Genomic DNA, 21,497 nt, shown 5'->3' on the forward strand with positions numbered 1-21,497 from the left:
GAATGGTCACAAGTCTAAAACAACAAAAGAGGAGTTCCCGTGGTGGTTCAGTGATTATGGAACCTGACTGGGATCCATGAGGCTGCAGGTTGGATCCCTGGCCTCGTTCAGTGGGTTAAGGATCTGGCATTGCTGTGAACTCTGGTTGCAAACATGGCTCGGATCCTCCATTGCTGTGGTGTAGGCCAGCAGATACAGCTACAGCTCCGATTTAACCCCTAGCCTGGGAACCTCCATATGCCGAGGATGCAGCTCTAAAAAGCAAAAAAACAAAAACAAAAACAAAAAGAAATATTCTGAAAACTCTGCAATAGAAGGCAAAATTAGAATACACATTGCTCCTCATCAAGAGCAAATACTCCCCGAGTTCCCGTCGTGGCTCAGCGGTTAACAAATCCGACCAGGAACCATGAGGTTGCGGGTTCGATCCCTGGCCTTGCTCAGTGGGTTAAGGATCCAGTGTTACCATGAGCTGTGGTGTAGGTCACAGATGCAGCTCAGATCTGGCGTTGCTGTGGCTGTGGTGTAGGTTTGGCAGCTATAGCTTCGATTAGACCCCTAGCCTGGGAACCTCCATATGCCGCAGGTGCGGCCCTAGAAAAGGCAAAAAAAAAAAGAGCAAATACTCCCAATTCTGATATTCAGGTAATCTTGAGAATTAAAACGGGATCCATAACTACCATTTATCAATCATTTCCGATGAGCCAGGTATTGCGCTGAGCATTTACTTACGTTACCTCATTTACAGCAATTTGTAAAACTGACCCAAAATACCCCAAGCTAATCTGATATGTATATCAGCGTCAGAAAGCACAACTGATATTATCTATAACTAAGAAAGCTTAAGCTCAACTGTATTTCTGTCTGAAACCAAGAAGATGCTCATGGTAAGGAAACAGTCTTGAACGACATACAAAGTGGAACTTCAGAGCAGAAAGTATACACACGGCCTTTTCCAATACTCCTAGGAGGCAGGGGAGACAGAGATGACTCTTTGGAAGAGAAATCTCAAGAGCAGAAATGGAGTATCGGGCTATTACAGTTTAATGACACTGGCCATTAATAAATCCAACCAGCTCTCCTTGCTCTAATGTCATGTCCAAATAAGCTTCTGATTATAATGTGCTTCCCATGTAGTTTTGCTTAGTGAACATTTGCACGATTTAATGATTTTATTTCTCAATATAAACTGACATTTTAGTTTATAGTCGCTAGTGAATCAGTTTCCTATGCCTAATCACCTCTGGGTGTACTAACAAAACACATTTTAAGCCTATAAATTCAAACACCAGACCCTAGAATATATATCCATACAATGATACTGTGAAATTCTAGGAGCTGGCCTGGGGCAGATAGCTAGTTTCCCTTACATCTTGCTGAATATCTATTCAAACCACAGTACCTTAAACGTATTAAGTGTTTTGAGTCATCTTTTGGCTCCAGAGGCAAGGATCTATCTCAGGACTGTCACACTGCAGCAAGCATATCCCTATGATGCTGACTCAGCCCCCCAGAAAGAGAACTAGCTTTCTTACTACCACTGGAGGGGCTGGGCATGAACCTACCTACAGCTTTCTGACAAGGTGGATAGATAGCAAGAACTTTTAGTGACACTATTTCAAAAAATATTTTAACATATTAGAAATATTAAAGAATGGATCGACCTTGCAGAAGGTAGAGGTGAAGTAAAAAGCACTATTTCCAGCTGCTATGAGGAGAGGGCCAAAGAAGACCTAGAGAAGTCAGATAGGGACCTCAAGTAGCCCTGGGACCACGCGGGCCTAACAAGGCCTTGCTTTCTTCTTCTATAAAATGGAGAAATGTGAACAAATAACCTCAAAAGTACCTCTCAATTCTAAAATTTATTACAAGGGATCCCCCTATGGTGCAAAGGGATCGGCAGTGTCCTTGCAGTGCCAGGACTCACGTTCGATCCCTAGCCCAGCACAGCGGGTTAAAGGATCTGGCACTGCCACGACTGTGGTGTAGGTTGCAACTGCAGCTCAGATCTGATCCCTAGCCCTGGAATTCCATACGCTGCCAGGCGGCGAAAAAAGAAAAAAAATACAATAAAAAATGAAATCTACTGGAGTTCCCATTGTGGTGCAGTGGAAACGAATCCGACTAGGAACCATGAGGTTGCGAGTTTGATCCCTGGCCCCACTCAGTGGGTTGAGGATCTGGCGTTGCTGTGAGCTGTGGTGTAGGTTGAAGACAAGGCTCAGATCCTGTGTCGCTGTGGCTGTGGAGTAGTTGGCAGCTGTAGCCCTGGTTCAATCCCTAGCTTGGGAACCTCCATATGCTGTGGGTGCAGCCCTAAAAAGCAAAAAAAAAAAAAAAATCTATTACAATTGGTTCCTTCTGTTCCAGCTGGGAAAGGTTCAAACAAATTTACCAAGAAAACTTAAAAGTATCTCTTCTCAAATAATATAGCACATTTCTTCCCAAGTAGAATCTATTTTACCTCCATTACAATAAAACTACATCCAATTACATTTTAAAAATTAGTGTATGTACGGAAAAATCAATCTACTTTGGCAGAAATTTGAGAAGAGAAAGGATAAGGAAGACTCACATGTGTCTGTCGTATCTGAGGGTCTCTCGGATGGACCAGGCGACCTGGTATGGCGAGGCCTGCTCTGAGTCCTCCGGTTCTTCTCCGCTTTCTTCAGACCAGTCCAACCCTGGGGCAGATGAGAGGACATTGCCAGTTAGAAAAAAATTTCCATTTATCTGAAATTTAGATAAAAGGCTACCTGAAATACATAACGCACCACCTCTAGCAAGGACTATCATACTGTGATTAAACAGATGCCTCCTGGTGAGTTTCACCCCTATTCTTGCCAAGATATTAATAATGACATGTACTCATATTTAAATTAATGACATTATAACAACAAGGCTATATTCCAAGGATGAACTGCTTTTGTTAAATGCTTCACAAATGGAGTAGAAACGACACAAGCACAGAGTTCAAGTTAAAAAAAAACAAAAACAAAAAAAACACACCAGAATTTCTTAAGTATCAAAACATCATCCACTAAAAATAATGTCACAAAGGAGTTCCTGTTGTGTCTCAGCAGGCTAAGAACCTGACATAGTCTCTGCAAGGATATAGATCCAATTCCTAGCCTCCTCAGTGGGTTAAGGATTCAGCGTTGCCACAAGCTGCCTTGTGGGTTGCAGATGCAGCTCGGATCCTGCGTTACTGTGGCTGTGGTGTAGGTCTGCAGCTGCAACTCCGATTTTACCCCAACCCAGGAACTTCCATATGCTGCAGGTGTGGCCTTAAAAAGGAAAAAAGAAAGAAAGAAAATAATGTCAGAAAAACATGAAACTTATTCAAGACAGCAGGAAAAGAATCTTAATACATGCTCAAGCAAGAAAAAGTTAAAGAGGTGCCAGTGGACTAACTCTATACCTCAACAAAGGGCCCTGGAATAAGCTGTCAAAGGCAGGCACAGTCATCCCGCTTTCCCCACATCTCTGGGGAAAGGACTCCACCCACCAGGCAGGGCCATTCCTTGGCTCTTGCCCCCTATGGAAGAGGGAAGAGTAGGATAGCAAAGCACTATTTCTAATGTGGCTAGAGGTTTCTTTTAGTTCTTTTATTTTTATTTCTTTAGGGCCGAACCAGCAGCATATGGAGGTTCCCAGGCTAGGGGTCGAATCAGAGCTATAGCTGCCGACCTACGACACAGCCTCCGCAACACCAGATCCGAGCCTCATCTGCGATCCACACTGCAGCTCACGGCAATGCCGGATCCTTAACCCACTGAGCAAGGCCAGGGATCAAACCCGCAACCTCATGGTTCCTAGTCAGATTCGCTTCTGCAGCTCCACGACAGGAACTCCTCTTTTAGTTCTTTTAAACAACAGCCGTCACGTTTTGTGTTCATTGTTAAAAATAAGGTTAGAGGGAAAAGTAGAGAAATGTAGTATGAACAATGCTTATTTATTTTGTTAAATGCTATTATTTTTAATGAGTGGATAGACAATTGTTAGAACCCAACATAAAGGTTTCACATACTTAAAATTTTTATATCTTGAAGTGGTCTTGATAAATACTGATTTGCATCGCCTAAAATACAACACTACGTAGGGACTTCATAACTTTAATGTACTCACACCACTATGCCATTTTGATACCTTGATGACTATTATTCTATGTCTTTCTCCTTGAAACCCTCAAAAAATCAGAAGACCATCTTCATTAGACACACTTAAAAAGAACCTCATAGATTTCTTCTGCAATTTAAATAAGTTTGCATGTGCCAAAGATGGAAATTAAGAAAAGGTTAATTGAAATGCAAAATATAAATGCTTAAAATTCAATAACGTTATCCTTGGCACAAAGATACTCCAAACCGTAGTTCCAAGATGACTATCCAAAATGTCAGATCATCTTAAAAATCAAGTTACTTTCTCTATCTAAATAATTAGTAGTTTGTGGAGTTCCCGTCCTGGCTCAAAGGAAACAAATCTAACATCCATGAGGACACAGGTTCGAACGCTGGCCTCACTCAGTGAGTTAAGGATCCGGGGTTGCCATAAGCTGTGGTGCAGGTCACAGATGCGGCCTGAATGTCATGTTGCTGTGGCCATGGTGTAGCCCAGCAGCTACAGCTCCCATTGAACCTCTAGCCTGGGAATCTCCATATGCCGTGGGTGCAGCTCTAAAACAACAGTAAATAAATAAATAGTAGTTTGTTGAAAAGTAAATTAAAAAAAAAAAAAATAGGTGATCACAATATCATCAGTTTTGGGATGTTGAGATGTGAGATCTTTCAAACACACAGTGACACTTAAAGTACCTTTAAAAATTAGAACATGAGTTGCTATTTGTTATTATTTCTATAGAAGTCATAATAATGTCTACTAGGACATCTATGCTTTCTCTAAAAAAGTCAAGATCTAAGTCATAAAAACTAAGATGGAAGTGTTTCTCTTGTAAAATTAATGGTCCAATGAAGCAAACCTTTGAACTTGGCTCCATTATCACCAGTTCTACGTAACTAATTGTGATAACCAGTCCAGGCAGGACCGTAAAAAGTCAATTAAATATTGTGTTTTTTTCTTTAAGTATTCTTTGCTGACATGAATGCATACTATGCTTGGTCATAGAAGTGAATTAGAATTTCTGGTTTCTCCAATATAACCTTTATTGTGAAACTTGGTTCCTTCCTATGGGTGACCTTTTTAAAAATAAAAAGACAATAGTTTTTTTGTGAGTTTTACTTATATTCAAAATGAAAATCAGCCCTCAACATAAAATTTCATGTTTAAAAGCTAAAAAATTATCAGCACCCAGAAATAAATACAAGTATAAATAAAAATTTAGCAGATGATAAAGATAAATGGTGGACTAAGAGGCAGACATTTGGAAAAAAAGTTACATTTTTGCCTCAAAACTAACTCCTAATGAGCTCCAAATAGATGACTAAAATGTAAAAAATAAAATAATAAAAGGACTAAAAGAAAATATAGGTGAATATATTTATATCCTCTTGGAATGAAGAGAGCCTAAACAAGGTCAGGAAAAAAAACCTGACTCAAAGGAAAAAAATCTTGGAGTTCCCTTTGTGGCTCAGCAGGTTAAGAACCTGACTAGTATCCATGAAGATATGGATTTGATCCCTTACCTCACTCAGCAGGTTAAGGATCCAGCACTGACATGTGCTGTAGTGTAGGTCACAGACAGAGCTCGGATCTAGTGTTGCTGTGGCTGTGGCGCAAGCCAGCAGCAGCAGCTTCAATTCAACCCCTAACCTGGGAACTTCCATATGCCATGGGTGTACGCCCCTCCAAAAAAAATTTTTTTTTAATTTAAAAAGGAAGAAATCTTTGTGTGTGTGTGTGTGTGTGTGTCTTTTTAGGGCTGTACCCGAGGCACATGGAGATTCCCAGGCTGGAGGTGGAATTGGAGCTGTAGCTGCCAGCCTACACCACAGCCACAGCAATGTGGGATCTGAGCCGCGTCTGTGACCTACACTACAGCTCATGGCAACGCCGGATCCTTAAGCCACCAGGCGAGGCCACAGACCAAACCTGCATCCTCATGGATGCTAGTCAAGTTCCTTAACCACTGAGCCATGACAGGAACTCCAAGACTTTTCTGGTAAGATTGCTGCTAATATTAATTAATGCAATTTAAAATTTTTTCATAATGAAATATGTTTATATTTGGGAATCTGTATAACTCAGTAAACCCATGTTTTCCAAATGACCAACATATGTTACAAAATCACACATGAGTAAAAGATCCATTTAAAGTACAGGGTAAGCAGTTCCCATTGTGGATTAGTGGGTTAAGAACCAGACATAGTCTCCTTGAAGATCCAGATTCAATCCCTGGCCTTGCTCAGTGGACTAACAATCTGGCGTTGCTGCAAGCTGTGTCAAGATTCGCAGATTCAGCTTGGATCCAGCACTGCCATCCATGGCTGTGGTGTAGGCCTGCAGCTGCAGCTCCAATTGGACCCCTAGTCTGGGAACTTCCATGTGCCACAGGTACAGCATTAAAAAAATAAGAAAAAAAGGAAAAAAAATACAGTACAGGGTAAATCAATGGATTTTAATGTAACACTATACAAAATTCTTTGACATGGTTTCAGATTCCACATTGAAACTAATATTTGAGAAACTACTACTTGTTAAGTTTTAGTGTGGAATCAATTACAAACATCAACAACTATTTGGGAAAAAAATTATTAAAATATTTCTCCCTTTTCCAACTGCAAATGTGTAAGGCCATGTTTTCATCTACTAACCAAAGTCACACATCAGGACACACTGAATGCAGAAGCAGATAGCTAGGAGTCTTCTAAGAAAACAGACAAAAAGGAGTTCCCATCGTGGCGCAGTGGTTAATGAATCCGACTAGGAACGATGAGGTTGTGGTTTGATTCCTGGCCTTGCTCAGTGGGTTAAGAACCCGGCGTTGCCCTGAGCTATGGTGTGGGTCTCAGATGCAGCTCGGATCCCCTGTTGCTGTGGCTCTGGTGTAGGCCCGTGGCTATAGCTCAGATTGGACCCCCAGCCTGAGAACCTCCATATGTCACAGGAGCAGCTCAAGAAAAGGCAAAAAGACAAAAAAAAAAAAAAAGAAAGAAAACAGACAATAAGATTTGTGAAACAATATTAAACAATGCTGCTTTTCCCATTATACTTGTTTCTGTTTTGGGAAACATATTTTTCAAAAAAAGAACATGTTAACAAGCAGTGAGTTTAGTTTTATTTTTTAAATGAATTAGTATTTTTAAAATTTCTGAGTGTTAACTTCTAGTTCAGTAAACATCAATTGATATAACTCACATACACAAAAATCTCTACTGCATCCTTGATAATTTTTGAGCCCCAAAAAAGTGATCCTGAGGCCAAAAATTTGAGAAACACTGATGTAAGGTATGCAAGTTAATTTTTTTTTCCTTTTCTTTTTTCGTTTTTGTTTTTTGTCTTTTTGCTATTTCTAGGGCCGCACCTGCGGCATATGGAGGTTCCCAGGCTAGGGATTGACTCGGAGCTGTAGCCACCAGCCTACACCACAGCCACAGCAACGCAGGATCCAAGCCTCGTCTGCAACCTATACCACTGCTCATGGCATCGCCCGATCCTCAACCCACTGAGCAAGGCCAGGGATCGAACCCACAACCTCATGGTTCCTGATCGGATTCTTTAACCACTGAGCCATGATGGGAACTCCTCTTTTTTTGTCTTTTTAGGGCTGCGCCTGCAGCATGTGGAAATTCCCAGTCTAGGGGTCGAATCGGAGCTATAGCTGCCAGCCTATGCCACAGCCACAACCACATGGAATCTAAGCCATGTCTGCAACCTACACCACAGCTCATGGCAAGGCTGAATCCTTAACCCACTGACCAAGATCAGGGATAGAACCTGTGTTCTCATGGATACTAGTTGGGTCTGGTAACAGCTCAGCCACGATGGGAACTCCTGCAAGTTAATTTTTTTTGGCCACACCCAAGGTATGCAGAAGTTTCAGGGCTAAGGATTAAACCCATATTACAGCAGCCACTCCAGCCACTGCAGTGACACCATATCCTTAACCTGCTGAGCCACATAGGAACCCCTAAGGTATGCAAATTAAAGCAAACTTTTAAAAATCACATTTGCAAAGGCAAAACAGTAATAACATCAAATATTTAGGGCTATAAAGATGTAGTGAAACTGTTATACTCATACACTGCTGAAAGAAAAGTAAACTGACAAAATAATTCTAAAGGAGGAGTTTCCGTCATGGTGCAGTGGAAACGAATCAGAGTAGGAACCATGAGGCTGCGGGTTGGATCCCTGGCCTCACTCAGTGGGTTAAGGATCCAGCATTGCTGAGAGTAGTGATGCAGTTGTAGGTTGCAGCTAGAGCCGTGGCTCGGATCTATAGTTCTGACTGGACCCCTACCCTGGGAACTTCCATATGCTGCTAGTTCAGCCCTAAGCCAAAAAAAAAAAATTCTGAAGGAAAATTTGGCAACATATATTAAAAATCTTTTTAAAAAGTACAAAAGCTTGGAATCAGCAATTTTGCTTCCTGGAATCTATGTGAAGGAAAAAAATTAAAGACGTGATGGTAATTATTTTACTGTGATTATTCAGCTACCACACTCTATAATGAAATAAATTGCAGATGATTTAGAGAAAGAATTCAGCTATGTTGTACATGAAAAAATTACTAACTTGATAATACACTGCAAAAAAATTTAAAGTAGGTTATAATACTGTATGTCTAGCAAGAACTTAATTTTATATATCTGAAAGAATATACCAAAGTATTAATAAATGGGTAGTAATAAGGTTTGGGGTATTTTAATTTATAACTTTTATCTCTATTTTTTCTTTAAGTTTTATTAGTTTTTTAAATTACTAAATATCATACATATTTTAATAACAGGCAAAACAATATAAAGCAATATAAGAAGTTATCACACCCATCTCCCTAAAATTCCACCACTACCTTGGTAGCCAGCATTAATAGCCTAATGGTGTGCATCCATTCATACTTAAACTATGCTCATACCAAACATCTTATCCATATCCTTTTGTTTCCAGCCACGTCCATGCATGCAGAAGTTCCTGGGCTAGAGATTGAACCTGTGCCACAGCAGTGACAATACCAGGTCCTTAACCCACTGAGCCACTGGGGAACTCCAATTTGTATATTTTTTAATATTGTAAGCAATGCTGCAGTAACCATCCTTGAACACATAGCCTTACATTCTGAAATTATTTTTTATCCATAGGATAGAGTCCCAAAAGTGAGTCTGCTGGCTATACATATACTTTTAAGTAGTAGATAATGTCACATTACTCACCAGCAATGTATGAGATCCCATATCCTCATCAACAACACATAGAATTTTTGCCAATCTGATAATTCATTGCTTTTTTAGTTTGCATGTCCCTGTTACCAGGATTGAGGTTTTCACTTGTTCATTGACTATTCATATTTCTTCTTCCTCTATTTTCATTTTTCTATTGCTGTCATATGTCATGAAAATAATTCTTCCTAAATTTAAAATCACAGCTCATACCACATTCAAGAATAAATTCCAAGTGAATCAAAGGTTTAAATGATCAAAAACAAAACAAACTATTAATAGAAAATATAGAATATCTGTAAAAACTTGCCATCAGATTTTCTTGAGTAAGACAGAAAACTCAGGAGTTCCTGTCGTGGCACAGTAGAAATGAATCCGACTAGGAACCATGAGGATGCAGGTTTGATCCCCGGCCCCGCTCAGTGGGCTAAGGATCCAGCATTGCCATGAGCTGTGGTGTACGTCACAGACGTGGCTCGGATCTGGCGTTGCTGTGGCTCTGGCATAGGCCAGCAGATGCAGCTCTGATTAGACCCCAAGCCTGGGAACCTCCGTATGCCGCAGGTGTGGCCCTAAAAAGCAAAAAGAAGGAAAACTCAGAAGCAACAAAAGATAGATATTTGACTACATTAAAGGTTTTTTGTTTTTTCTTTTTTTTGGCCACACCCATGTCAGGCAGAAGTCCCTCAGCCAGGGATCAAACCTGTGCCACAGCAGCGACAATGCCAGATCCTTAACCTGCGGTGCCACAAGAGAACTCCTTAAAGTTTTATGTATATATATATATATATTATATATATACACATATATATAATATATATATTTTAAGGAAACTGTGGGCAGATGTTAACAAAGTTATCATTATTCCAAAGTCCTGTTAAAACAGGTCGAGAACTTCATTAGACACACAGGTACTGAGCTCACAGAGGCACAAAACCAAACACGACTTCCTTTTGATACTGCTACTACCACAGTTAGAAGCTACAACTGGAATTCTAAATTCCCAGTTCCTATTTCTTCTGTATCCTGTATACCAATTATTATCCTCTCTAGTAGCATATTTACTTTAAAGTGGTCTATCTAGATACAGAATCTGTAATTGGACCATCCTATCCAAACATTCTTCCACCTCTACCACATATGGAAAGGTTATGAAAATAAAACCTGGAGTTCCCACTGTGGCTCAGCACAAACGAATCTGACCAGCATCCATGAGGACAGAGGTTTGAACCCTGGCCTCCCTCAATGGGCTAAGGATCCCACATTGCTGTGAGCTGTGGTGTAGATCACAGACGCAGCTCAGATCCTGTGTTGCTGTCACTGTGGTGTAGACTGGCAGCTGCAACTCCAATTTGACCCCTAGCCTGGGAACCTCCATGTGATGCAGGTGTGGTCCTAAAAAGACAAAAAAACAAAACCTTGGGCAAAAGGGCACATTTTGTTATATTATGCACACGTAATGTGGTAGAATATTTAACTCACCTAAATGGGGAAACAGATCAGTGTCCAACTGATGTTTTTGGGTGCACAGTTTCACCAGTCTCTGCAGTCGACTTATACAAGAGAAGTGTGGAGAGAAGGCTGTGGCTTTCATAAGGACCTGGTCAGTCCTGGGTGGGTCCACGACGGGAGCCCTACTGGATGGCAGGAGGGGCAGAGGCCTCTTGTGAGACAACTGCCTTGCTTGTGCTATAGTGTGTGTGGTGGGGGCCACTCCCTGCATTGGTAGGCTGGTGTTCTGAGGTTGAGGTGACTTGCAGACTAAACCCTGCGGTGGCGCTGGAGGTTTTAAAGTGGATAAAGGTGACAGGTGGGAGTGCTGCTGCGGAGGCTGCGGCTGCTGCTGAGAAGGTGCAGGAGGGGGACTAAAGTGCTCTTGTCGAACTTTTAAAATCTCGGTCTCTCTCTGGCGCTGCCGATTCTGGGCCAACTTGCTCTGCAACTTCTTTTTCACAGTTGCCCCTTTCTTTAGGTCATCATCTTCCTCGTTGAAAGCAAATGGGTCTTCCAACTCAGTTTCCAGGTAGTGGAGAGGGACCCTTGCCCCGGGTGGAGAGAGGGACATTCCATCCAGTCCATTGGGCATCTTCAAGGCCAACGTGGGCACCGTCAGGCTAAAGGCCATGGTATCCATCTGGTGCCTGACCTTTACCTCATCTATAGGATCATTCTTTTTCTTCCTCTCTTTTTTCGGGATAAAGCCAAGAACCTGCAAGTGGCTGTTGCAGTACCTTTGAAAATACACACATATACAGGAAAATGTTCATGAAACATATTAGGAGAAGTAGAATATAAAACTACTTATCATAAAATATGAACCCTAATAGGTTAAAAATGCATAACCATAATAACGCTTTGGCATTTGTGGCTTTAATATATGCCATTCCCACTACTCTCAAGTAGTCCTCAAAGTTTGTGCAATTTTGCTAAAGCAAATATACGAACTGCATATGTGAAGAGGCTGCCACACAGAAGCATGTCACTCATGTCAAGGAAGCAGCAAACAGCACTGGATAACCACCCAGCTACTGCTTTTCACACCGCTTTGCTATTCTCTATTCATGTCAAACAAGTAACTCCTCAAGAGTCTAAAGATCACTTAAAATTCTCTTACAGAGGAAAAAAATGTATGTTCCAATGCCATTCAAGTAAAGGAGATTCACAAAGATCTCATGACAAAACCCTTAAGAATGTCAAGTATCTACTGTGTGTCCTACACACACAGAGAGAGAGACAGAAAGAGGGAGGGAGAGAAGGAGAATATAGAAGAGGGGGGTTCCCGTCGTGGCGCAGTGGTTAACGAATCCGATTAGGAACCATGAGGTTGCGGGTTCGGTCCCTGCCCTTGCTCAGTGGGTTAACGATCCGGCGTTGCCGTGAGCTGTGGTGTAGGTTGCAGATGCGGCTCGGATCCCGCGTTGCTGTGGCTCTGGCATAGGCCGGTGGCTACAGCTCCAATTAGACCCCTAGCCTGAGAACCTCCATATGCCGCAGGAGCGGCCCAAGAAATAGCAAAAAGACAAAAAAAAAAAGAATATAAAAGAGGAGGAGAAAATATAATAATAAAACTAGTTAGCGAGATTATGGATTAAATGAGTTCCTCAATAGCCAGATGTTAAATATATGGATTATCTCCTCTAGCTTCTACCCACAGTAGGTACCAAAATAATACCCTTTATACACGTGAGAAAACTATATTTTATACAAATTAAATAACTTGTCCCAAACCACGTATCTGGAAAGTGACAGAACTAAACCAAAACTCTAAACTCATGATGACTTATTAATAAAAGTCTTCAACAATGAGCAGGTTATTTTCGTAATGTAAATGCTATTTTTATTTATTATTTTACTTTTGTCTTTTTAGGGCTGCACCTGCAGCATATAGAGATTCCCAGGCTCGGGGTCCAATCGGAGCTGTAGCTGCTAGCCTACGCCAGAGCCACACCAATGCCAGATGAGTCTCGTCTGCAACCTACACCGCAGCTCACAGCAACACCAGATCCTTAACCCACTGAGCAGGGCCAGGGATCAAACCTGCATCCTCATAGATACTAGTCAGATTCCTTTCCACTAAGCCATAATGGGAACTCCTGTAAATGCTATTTTTAAAAATAATCTGGTAGTTCCCACTGTGGCACAGCTGGTTGAGAATCCGACTGCTGGAGTTCCCGCTGTGCCTCAGTAGGCTAAGAACCCAACTAGTATCATGAGGATGTGGGTTCCATCCCTGGTCTCACTCAGTGGGTTCAAGGATCTGGCTTTGCTGTGAGCTTTGGTGTAGATTGCAGACACGGCTCAGATCTGGCATTGTTGTGGCTGTGGAGCAGGCCGGCAGCTGCAGCTCCAATTCAACTTCTAGCCTGGGAACTTCCATATACCACAAGTGTAGCCAAAAAGAAAAAAAAAAAAAAGTGCGGCTTCAGTCCCTACTTTCAATTCCTGGCCTGGCGCAGTGGGTTAAAGGATCCAGCCGTTGCCGAAGCTGCAGCATTGGTTGCAGCTGCGGCTCAGATTCAGTCCCTGGCCTGGGAACTTCAATGTGGGGTGGATGTTGTCATAAAAAGGAAAACGAACAAATAAACAAAAAAGTCGGAACGGACAGACTCTTTCTACAGAATTAGAAAGTAGAATATTGTCTTATGCCGATAAGCCACGCTGAAAACCTATTGGAGACTTTTTAACCTATAAAAAGGTAGTGTTTCCCAAACTGGTGTTCCTCAACTAGTCCATGGTGTGTTACCAAGCATACCGTAAAAACAGTATTCCAGGCTTAAATAAATTTGGAAAATGCTGGCTTCAACAGAATTAGACAACTATTCTTTCATTTGTTTCTGCTGAACAACCTCTCAAGCATTTTGTATGATAATGTGCATTAAGCTCCCAGGGTGGAAATGGCCCCTTATGGTAGTGTTTCTCAAACTTATTTGAAAATGGCACCTATTTTTACTGCAGCATTCCTGTGACATCTCCAAAGAACACAGTTGGGGAAAAAAAGGCAATAGGGTGAATAATTGTCAACCCCCAAACTCATTGGACTGCACAGAAAAATTGTTTTAAATAATTGTTAAAAATACAGATTCAGCAAAGAATCAGGACACATGGCTTTGTGGTTTTGTCTTAAAAAATAAATCTATCAGAGGCACTTTTTTATTTTAAATACAACTACTAAGAGAAAGCTTTCTGGGAGTTGCGGTGGCACAGAAGAAACAAATCTGACTAGTATCCATGTGGACGAGGGTTCGATCCCTGGCCTCGTTCAATGGGTTAAGGATCCAGCGTTGCCGTGAGCTATGGTGTAGGTCGCAGATGTGGCTCAGATTTGGCGTTGCTGTAGGCCAGCAGCTGTAGCTCTGATTGGATCCCTAGCCTGGGAACTTCCATATGCTGTGGGTATAGCCCTTTAAAAAAAAAAAAGAAGGGAAAGCTTTCTGTACAGTAAAGAGACTCTGCATTGGGTGTATGTTTTTGTGTGTGTATACCCAGCAGATGTGAGCTATGTTCCATAAGATCTTAAGCAGAATATATTCATAAAGCTGTAGCCAACAAAGAGAAGTATTTCAGGGATAACCGTACAGAGCTTCCCCAAAAAAGTTAATGGCTTTTGTTGTTTTCAACTGATTTTTTTTTTTGTCTTTTTGCTATTTCTTTGGGCTGCTCTAGCGGCATACGGAGGTTCCCAGGCTAGGGGTTGAATCAGAGCTGTAGCCCCTGGCCTACGCCAGAGCCACAGCAACTCGGGATCCGAGCCGCATCTGCAACCTACATCACAGCTCACAGCAATGCCGGGTCGTTAACCCACTGAGCAAGGGCAGGGACCAAACCCGCAACCTCATGGTTCCTAGTCAAGTTCGTTAACCACCGTGCCACGACGGGAACTCCTGATTTTTTTTTTTTTTTAAAGGCTACAGTTAAGGCATATGGACATTCCCAGGTCAGGGGTCAAACTGGAGTTGCAGCTGCAACCTACAGTTCAGCTTGTGGCAACACTGGATCCTTTACCCACTCAGCGAGGCCAGGGATCGAATCCACACCCTCAGAGAGACAATGCCGGGTTCTTAAACCTGCTGAGCCACAACAAGAGCTCCTCAAGTGATTTTTAAATTAACAAAAGGATTAGTATTTTTGTTAGATAGAAATGAGGTGAGGGGTTTAATTTAGAAATCAAATTCTTCCGCTCATTTACATGGGCAGCCGCACTGATAAAAGAGGCTACTATGTGCTACATTATACAACATAGCAAAAGAGAGCAGGTACAGTCCTCCTTCACCTTCATCCTCAATGCTCACTCCAGCCACTGTCACAGTATCACAACATTTAGCCTAAACTCTTAAAACACTGCCTCTTCTAAAAGGGGAAATTCTTCACAACTAGAATTGGAACAGCTTACTTAGTTATGAACAGCATTTAAAATAAATACGCAAGAGTTCCCATCATGGCTCAGAGGAAAAAAAATCTGATTAGCATCCATGAGGACGCAGGTTCGATACCTGTCTTTGCTCAGTGGGTTAAGGATCCAGCATTGCCTTGAGCTGTGGTGTAGGTTGCAGACACAGTTCGGATCTGGCATTGCTGTGGCTGTGGTGTAGGCTGGCAGCTACAGCTCTGATTTGACCTAGGAACTTCCATATGCCACAGGTGCAGCCCTAAAAGGACAAAAATAAGTAAATAAATAAAATTAAATTAAATAAATATGAATTTCCAGTCTAAAAGAACAACTATACAGGAACTGGCTGCTAATGGGTCCTTTTGGGGGAATGAAAATATAAAAGTGGACTGTGGTGGTAGTTGCACACTCCTGTAAATACACTAAAAAATACTGAATTCTATACTTCAAATGGGTTACTTGTATGGTATATGAATTATATTTTAATTAAGCAGCCCTTGCAAAGAATAAATATAGGAAATGAGCATTTCTTGGTAAATATATACTATCAAATATGTGTGTGTGTGTATATTTTTTTTTCGTTTTTTTTCTTTGCTTTTCAGTGCCACACCTATGGCATACAGAAGTTCCCAGGCTAGGGGGTCCAATTGGAGCTACAACTGCTGGGCCTATACCACAGCCACAGCCACACAGGATCCAAGCCGTGTCTCTGACCTACACCACAGCTCACGGCAACAATGGATCCTTAACACAATTGAGCAAGGCCAGGGATGGAACCCAAATCCTCATGTATACCAGTTGGGTTCGTTTCTGCTTCGCTACAATGGGAACTCCCATACTACTAAAAATAAATATAATTATATATATATAATATATAATTATAGCAAGCTTAAATTTAAACTATATAAAATAACCAACTTAATATAACCACTTATCTGTGATACCAAGGCCACAGTAATGAGCCTTAGCATCCCACTGTATAAGTATATAACAACATGAACTTTTTTATTTTTCCTCCCTCTCTCTTTCTTATTTTTTTGGCCACGCCCTGGGCATGTAGAAATTCCCAGGCCAGGGATCAGAGCACCCCAGCAAGGACCCAAGCTGCTATAATGACAACATCAGATTCTTAACCTGCTGTGCCTCACAAGAACTCTGGACTTACTTTTTAATTATACCAGTAATTCTACTAAACATTAATATTATTCTATCAAAATATGGAATCCCAGAAGTTAGCATTTATAATACACGCCATATATTTTTATGAAGCTTCTCTCTAGCTGACCACCAACCAGATAATTTTGTCAATTAAAAGTTCTTGGAAATTTGTTCTTTCTCTCTCTCTCTCTTTTTTTTTGTCTTTTTAGGGCCACACCCAGCAACATATGGAGGTTCCCAGGCTAGGGGTCTAATCAGAGCTGTAGCCGCTGGCCTACACCACAACCACAGCAACGCCAGATCCAAGCCAAGTCTGCAAACTACACACAGCTCACGGCAACACCGGATCCTTAACCTACTGAGCGAGGCCAGGGATCGAACCCACAACCTCATGGTTCCCAGTCAGATTCATTTCCACTGCATCACGATGGAAACTCCAGAAATTTGTTTTTTAAAACAATATACAAAGCAGGAGTTCCCGTCGTGATACAGAGGAAATGAATCTGACTAGCATCCGTGAGGCCACAGGTTCCATCCCTGGCCTCTCTCAGTGGGTTAAGGATCCAGTTTTGCCTTGATCTGTAATGTAGGTTGCAGAGGAAGCTCGGATCCGGCGTTGCTGTGGCTGTGGTGGAGGCCAGCAGCTGTAGCTCTGATTCAACCTGGGAACTTCCATATGCCGTGGAAGACCAAAAGAAAAAAGAAAAGGGAAAAAAAGGAAAAAAAAAAACCTTTTCAAATCCCTAAGTGTCCAAGGAGTAACTGCCTTAACAATGATGAAAGCTTATTTTCAAAAGAATATTAACTCTTTTCTACACTGTCATATAGTACAGTTATAACTATTACACACAAGTTTAAACATATGATTACATGAATTCAACCTGAATTTCTTGAAGTAAAATAAAGAATATTATCTCCTACTCATGCCTACTTTAATCTGTTTTCAAACAACCCTACAAACAATACAAATATTAATAGCATTTGTGTTCATATGGTCTCGGACCAATTTTGAAAAAATATAACTTAGTGCTTATTAAGCACAGTTTCTCCTTGACAAAGCAACATAAAAGTCCTTTCCCTTCTTATCTGGTTCTAAAAAGAGAAAATTACTTTGACTATAAAGGTGAAGACATACGCTTCAAAGAATTAATACTTTGGAGAAATTCAGTGTGACTCTCACTTTACTTCTTGCTGTTAGCTATTAAGATAATACTTGCTTTGACTGAAACGTAAAAAAATCCAAGGTTGACAATTGTAACTGTGATAAACTGAATTAAAGACAAAATTATAGAAATGTAATTATAATGGAACTTGAAGGAAAAAATTAATCTAAGTTTATCTACTCTTCACGTTAAAAAAGGGTAAGAGTAAGAAATTTTTTTCAGTCAGCTAAAACCAACTGGGCAGACATGCTTAGCCTAAAACAGTGGTACCTTTTCTTTACCTGAGATTAAAATTTTATTCCTTTCCTCACTAAACAGCTGTTTCTAACTTTCGGGTATTGTAATCTGAAGCCTTAAGTGCTCATTAGAAATTCTAAGAGAGTATTCCCAAATCACCACATTATACTATACTCATTTTGGTGGGATATTTATCAACAAGAATTATTTATTTTACCCTAAAAGTTTAAAAACTGCTCACCATGACAGATAAAATACACAATTCCTTTTCAACCAATGTATGCTGGTAACATTTGCTTACGTATAGGATCAAAAACAAAGGTTACATACATAAGTATTTTTTTTAAGATAGGAGTAAAAAGTTCAAACTTTCTCCCTAAAGATAACAAGTATTTGAAACTTTTTGGAAAATAAGTATGTATCTCTCTATAATATCCTACAATGATCATCCAGAGAAGTGATGAAAAAGAGCCATAAAGAAAAGAGATTGTAAAGGAAAATACATTGTAAAGTTTCCCAAGAATATGAAAGACGAATTATCAGCATAAGACGCCTTTAAAAACACCTCCACATTTTAATTCAGCAAGGTATAAATTCATAATTCTAGTCATAAAACCTACCTTACTATGTAAATTATAGTCTATATGGAACTCTTTTTAACCAGAAGAGGAAGTAAATCTTCTGAATGATTCAAGTAATCAATCCTTTGAATAATTCTTTTTCAGTAAGTACATACCTTTTGCTACATTTCAAGCACAGATTTAAAAATTCCAAAATTATTATCATTAATTATAACCCCTAAGCAGTTCCTATAATTTCTCTCATTTAGGCGGATGAAAAAACTAAGTAGAGAAGTCGGGAAATACTTTATATGGCTACAAACCAAACACATCAGTACTAAGACTTCAAATCAAAAAACAAAACGAAGCAAAACAAACAAACAAACATTAAAAAAAATAATCCTAGACAGCCTATTAAATAAAAAAAAAATTTTTTTAATCAAACATACTTTTCAAATAATTCTCCAAAGTTACAACTCCATTTTTTTTCAAACTGCCATCTCTCATTTTTAGAACCATTCCCAAGTTTACTTAGATTATCCCCCAAACTTAGCATTTCAATTCATCATATCAGAAAAAATATAAAAAATTTAAAAAAGAGAAGAGAAACTTCCAAGTCTACCAATGAAATCAAAGACTGCTCCCCACTGTAAGTACTTACCTGCGGTCCTCCGATTTGGGGATGGGGTTGGTGCAGCGCTGGCTGTTATACTTGGCCACATATTCACATTGCTTGAAGGGGGCAGTCTTGTCCTCCAGAACGTGTCTGATACAGAAAGCGTAGCCGTTGAGTCGCCGCTGCTTGCACAGTTTGGGGCTATATGAGCACAAGGGCTTATTGTCAACCTCAGAGAAGTGTATATGTTTCCCTTCATACATCACGTGACTCTATTCCTTGTGAACATCAGCTAAAAGACCACCACAAAAAAAGAAACCCAAATGATAAATCAGAGAATGTAAGGCAGATTTAAGTTGAGAATTTTCCTGAGGGACTTCTGCCCCCACAGCCATACCTGATTTTAAATCTTCTGCACCATAGCAATGCTAAGAGAACCCCAAGGATACCACAGTGTGGAATGCTGCAGAATCAAGATGAAGCAGATTGTCTACAAAATATCAAAAGGCCTAGTTAACAAATAGAAATAAATAAGCTTGCTCACCTGGGAAGTAAAATACTAGGATATCACCCTTCCTAACGGGACGGATTCTTTAGTACTGAATTCAAATAAGAAACATTATAAAATATTAAGTAACCCTACCACTCTGAATTGAACTAATTTTTACTCTGATTGTTTTATAAATACCTCAAAGCAGCAGGGCTCTTCCACCAATCGAATGTCATAAGGTGGTAGGTCTTTTTCATTACTATTATTTCTCTGCATGCTATACCTATTTTCAGAACCCAAATCTCTTTGGAATGCCATGCAATGACCTCTACAGACCCAAAACTTCCCTCAGAAATTCTATACTTTTTAATATGTTTGCAAAACATTTAGCAATTTGTTAATGTTTCTATGAAATACAAAAAAAAAAGAAGAAGAAATTCCTGTATTAAAAATGTTGTTTTTAGAGTTCCTGTTGTGGCTCAGCGGTAATGAACCCAACTAGTATCCATGAGGATTCGGGTTCAATCCATGGTCTAGCTCAGTGAGTTAAGGATCTGGCGCTGTCGTGAGCTGTGGTACAGGTCACAGATGCAGCTCAGATCCTGCGTTGCTGCGGTTGTGGTGTGGGCTGGCAGTTGCAGCTCCTATTTGATCCCTAGGCTGGGAACTTCCATTTGCTGTGGATATAGCCCTGAAAAGACCCCAAAAAAGTCATTTCCCTCTAATACTCCTCCACACCTATCCCATCCAAACTATAAACTTCATGAGCCCAAAGACTAATCACCGTATTTCCATCATTCAATCCAGAGCTCTGCATCACACTGTGCTCCCAATTACCCCAAAGAGCATAACAGTTGCAGCTTTTGAGTCTTTGGAGGCTTAGTAAGAAAATGGAAGGAAGATATCACACAGTAGTCACTACCTCTCCACACACAAAACTTCCAGCAGTGACATTTATGTCTCATGTAACCATATAGTCTACAATGAAACAGAAACAACTAATTGGTCAAGGCAGGATCATAAGGGGCTGCTATGATTTACGCCACCTTCTCCACACTCCCCAAATCACCCAGAACAGCTTAAATATCAGCTACAGAGAAACTCAAGAAACAAACACTCTCTCGAAGCTCCTGTCGTGGCGCAGCAGAAACGGACCCAACTAGGTACCAAGAGATTGAGGATTCGATCCCTGGCCTCATTCACTCAGGGGGTTAAGGATCTGATGTTGCCATGAGCTGTGTGTGTAGGTCACAGATGCGGCTCGGATCCTGAGTTGCTGTGGCTCTGGTGGAGGCCGGCAGCTGTAGCTCCAATTCCACCCCTAGCCTGGGAACCTCCATATGCCGCAGGTGCGACCCTTACAAAGACAGACAGAAAGACAGACAGACAGAAAGAAAGAAAAGACAGAAAGACTCCTTTGTAAAACCAATTATGAAATTCCTTACACCAACGAATGACAAGATACATAAATCTTTGAGCAGTCAAAAGATATGTTTAATCAAGTCCAGTATCTACGCTCAAGTCCAGTAACTGTGGTGTTGCCTTGAACAAATCCTCTAAACCTCAGTTTTCTCATCTGTAAAATAGGAATAGTATTAGTAACTATGTTATGAGGTTGCTCAATGTAGCAAATGATACAAAGCAGGCAACACACTAAATTCCATTACCAGTATGTTAGTAAGCACTAAACAAGTGGAAATTATTACTCATAATGTTAATTCTTATTACTACTGATGATAAAGGTAGAGAATTTTTATTACCCTTGAGAAGCATTTCACTTACCCTGGCAGGAAAAAAAAAAAAAAACCCAAACCCTGAAATATTAGCTTGGTTCACAGAAATCACAATTATTACTGAGTAAACCTATACATTAATGTAAAACTAAAATAAGAGCTTTCTATTTTCACTCTATTAGGAGGAGAGGGAGAAAAGTCAGACTAAAAATGTAAATTTAGCTGTCCCAAAGGTCTGGATGTTTAAGACAGGAAATTATTTCAAAGCAAACCTATGATGTTTCATTTTTACACTCTCTCTTTGGCCTGCTCATCCACTTG

General features: G+C 40.5%; 1 protein-coding gene across 4 annotated transcripts in view; it reads right to left on the reverse strand.

Moving 5' to 3' along the window:
* Nucleotides 1-21,497, reverse strand: part of INO80D (INO80 complex subunit D) — a 66,951-nt gene that overhangs the window by 25,669 nt on the left and 19,785 nt on the right. For 2 of the 4 annotated variants that reach the window (XM_047773306.1, XM_047773307.1), the window contains exons 2-5: nucleotides 19,351-19,443; nucleotides 18,999-19,245; nucleotides 10,815-11,563; nucleotides 2,576-2,684 (exon numbers count right to left, since the gene is read on the reverse strand). In XM_047773306.1, coding sequence (XP_047629262.1) covers nucleotides 2,576-2,684; nucleotides 10,815-11,563; nucleotides 18,999-19,216 — 1,076 coding nt within the window. In that variant the 5' untranslated portion in view covers nucleotides 19,217-19,245; nucleotides 19,351-19,443. The remainder of the gene's footprint in view (nucleotides 1-2,575; nucleotides 2,685-10,814; nucleotides 11,564-18,998; nucleotides 19,246-19,350; nucleotides 19,444-21,497) is intronic. The other 2 variants (XM_047773308.1, XM_047773309.1) reach the window with 2 other exon arrangements.

Source organism: Phacochoerus africanus, chromosome 3 (assembly GCF_016906955.1).
Source record: "Phacochoerus africanus isolate WHEZ1 chromosome 3, ROS_Pafr_v1, whole genome shotgun sequence".
Classification (NCBI taxonomy): domain Eukaryota; kingdom Metazoa; phylum Chordata; class Mammalia; order Artiodactyla; family Suidae; genus Phacochoerus; species Phacochoerus africanus.